Below are 2,730 nucleotides of genomic sequence, written 5' to 3'. Positions count from 1 at the left end.
TATATATATATATATATATATATACAATATAAATAAATAAAAGAATTACCTGATGGTAGCCACCCAAGTCACTGACAGTCTTGAACATCAAAAATAAATCAACTGGAAAGCAAAACCAAACAAACAAAAACATTAATATATATTAATATAATTATTACTCTAAAGTAAAATGAATGTATTTGTCATTTATTGCAATTCAGTTGTTGTTTTTTCATATTTGGTTGCCTTAGACCATTTTTCCCCTTTCTTGATTTTGAGATCATGCAAAGTGTTTTTATATTCACAGGGAGAAAAAAATACACCACATAAAACGTTCAGTAGGATTATTCTTTGAAAATATTTCTTAATTCATAGAGGTATGCAAATGTTTTTAGCTAAACAATTTAGCAATATGAAACGTATGTATTGATCTAAATTCCTCTAATAACTATTTCAACACCAAATCTCACATCTTGATGTGTAGGATGTTTCCTAAGATCATTTTTACTTGATCTGACATTTGAGATGTGTGTTGACAATATGTCAAACAAACGCAGCTGGAATGCGATGCACTTGAATTATGTTAAGACGGTATGTAATTTTTTTTTTTTAAAGACACAGTGAGGACATATTGACATTTGTCTCAACAGTTTTCGCAGATAATTACTTTGCTTGAAGCCCAGATTGGGGATCCTCTCTATCGGCGTGTCTCGCTTCTTCATGAAAAGGTAAAGATTTTTCAGGAACTGCTCCTCCGTGATCTCCTCCATCGGCTTTTTGGTGCTCTCGTCTTGGACTTCCACCTGCGCCATTTTCACTTGCAACCTGAAAACAGTAATAAACAAGATTTAATAGGAGAGCAAATTTAAGATTTTTTTTTATTTTATTTTATTTCAAGATGCCATCCCAATGAGCTTTCTCTCCCGCTGTTCTCAAATGTATCGGGATGAACAGCTTTACTTCAACACCTCGATGAATCGATGCAACCCCGCCACATCGTGTCGACTGATACGGAAACTTTTAGTAATCTCAGCAGCGCGAGCGACTTACAGCATCGGCATGAGGCATAAACACAGCATGCTTTCAATGCTTCCTTTATCCACTTAGTTAAATCTGTTTCCTTACACGTCAATTGCAGCACCGTAATATTAGTTAGGATATATATTAAAATATTAGAACAGACATTATTTCAGCTAATTAAAGATCGTTCTTTTCCATTTTCATCCATAATGCAAAAGTAAATGTTCTAAGAGTTTTTCTTTTATGGCATCCAAATAAAATCACTCAATAACAAAGTGACCAGAAAAATCGACAAACATGATTAGAAAAAAAAAAAATTAAGATAAAATATCATGAGATAATTACGTATGGATTTAAACCAAAGTATCTCTTACCTTTTGTTCTCCAGAAGACGATAAATTTGGAAAGGCTTATCTCATCGCCCTGACGATCAGAAAACAAGCCGAGAAGCCCGTGTGGGTTAAAGATCCTCGCAGGAAGTTTAAAAGACAACTTGGATCACGGCAGCAGCTTATTAAGGCCCCCGTAACGTCAGTCGCGCATTAGTCCCTTGAGACTTTGTGACAAAGTGATAAAGTAGCAGAAAGGAGGTGTTTACTTTAACAACTTCCTGCTGAGATTTGAATTGTCCGACCAGTTCGACTCGTTCCGGAGTTATGTGACCAGAAAAAAAAAAAAACATAATAGGATTAATCATGACTCGGGACGGTGAAAAAATTTGCTCCCATCATATTCTCTATTCAGACATATCTATATCTGTAATTACTATTATTATGTTTTATTTAAACACATATGACGTATTGCATAACCTTTCATAGACGTTCCAGTGTGGACCTCAATTGGCCTTTAACAGGAAAGCGATGCAGCAAAGGGAATAGCATCAAAAATCGTCTTATCAGGACATCAAATCAATGTTTTGCATTTCTCAGAAACACAACTTTCTAAATGTGCGAAGATGTTGAAACATATTGTGCAAATCTACTGACATGTATGTCGTTTGAGTAAATTTTGCTCCACAATGGGTTCCTTGTGTTGAATTAGGCTGCTAAAATTGATTCTCAAATAATCTGCTGCATCAGAACCGGTTTACGGGGTTCATGGGGTTTCTTCCTGCAATACCTACTATAATCATGTAGAACATTATCTCTGAACGCACAAGAAGTTGGGCTACAGCAGCAGACTACCCCACCGGGTGTCACTCCTGTCAACCAGGAAACAGGAAATTACGGCCCCTGTTTTTATAGATACACTAAAGCCGGGCGATGACAGATTGTAAAAACATTGCCTGAAACAGCTGAAATTTGATATCATCTGTAGATAGCAGGTCAAAACCTCCTCCAAGAAATCATGAGTGCATGCTGGCTGGTAGCAAACGTTTTGGCTGGTAATGGATTCTAATGGTGTGGAGGGTATTTTTATAGCACACTAAGGTAACAACTGATCCACAACTATGTCACACCAAATCACAAAAAGTTCAAATAATCTCAAACTGGTTTCTTAAGCATGACTTCGCCCGTACTCCCATGACCACCAGTCATCCAAAAAAGACCTCAATCCAAACAAGACCATTTGCGATGTAGTGAGTTGGGAGATTGGAATTACAAAAATAAATTGGCTTAATGCCAATTTAAAAAAAAAACAAAAACATGTTTTTCAATTAAAAGGTATGATGAGATGTTTTTTGAGCTTGTATTGACCATTAGCATATTTCGCAAAATTGCAATGGGACCA

General features: G+C 36.0%; 1 protein-coding gene across 1 annotated transcript in view; it reads right to left on the bottom strand.

Annotated features, from left to right (window-relative positions):
• The window catches only part of arid6 (AT-rich interaction domain 6), a 9,711-nt gene extending 8,148 nt beyond the window's left edge, over window positions 1–1,563 (bottom strand). Inside the window, exons 1-3 of the mRNA XM_015045842.1 lie at window positions 1,374–1,563; window positions 647–804; window positions 50–102 (exon numbers count right to left, since the gene is read on the bottom strand). Coding sequence (XP_014901328.1) covers window positions 50–102; window positions 647–791 — 198 coding nt within the window. The 5' untranslated portion in view covers window positions 792–804; window positions 1,374–1,563. The remainder of the gene's footprint in view (window positions 1–49; window positions 103–646; window positions 805–1,373) is intronic.
• Window positions 1,564–2,730: the final 1,167 nt, after the last annotated feature.

This window comes from Poecilia latipinna, unplaced genomic scaffold (assembly GCF_001443285.1).
Source record: "Poecilia latipinna isolate Pla-1442-1.1 unplaced genomic scaffold, P_latipinna-1.0 Scaffold749, whole genome shotgun sequence".
NCBI lineage: Eukaryota > Metazoa > Chordata > Actinopteri > Cyprinodontiformes > Poeciliidae > Poecilia > Poecilia latipinna.
This window is presented reverse-complemented; position numbering and strand designations above follow the sequence as displayed.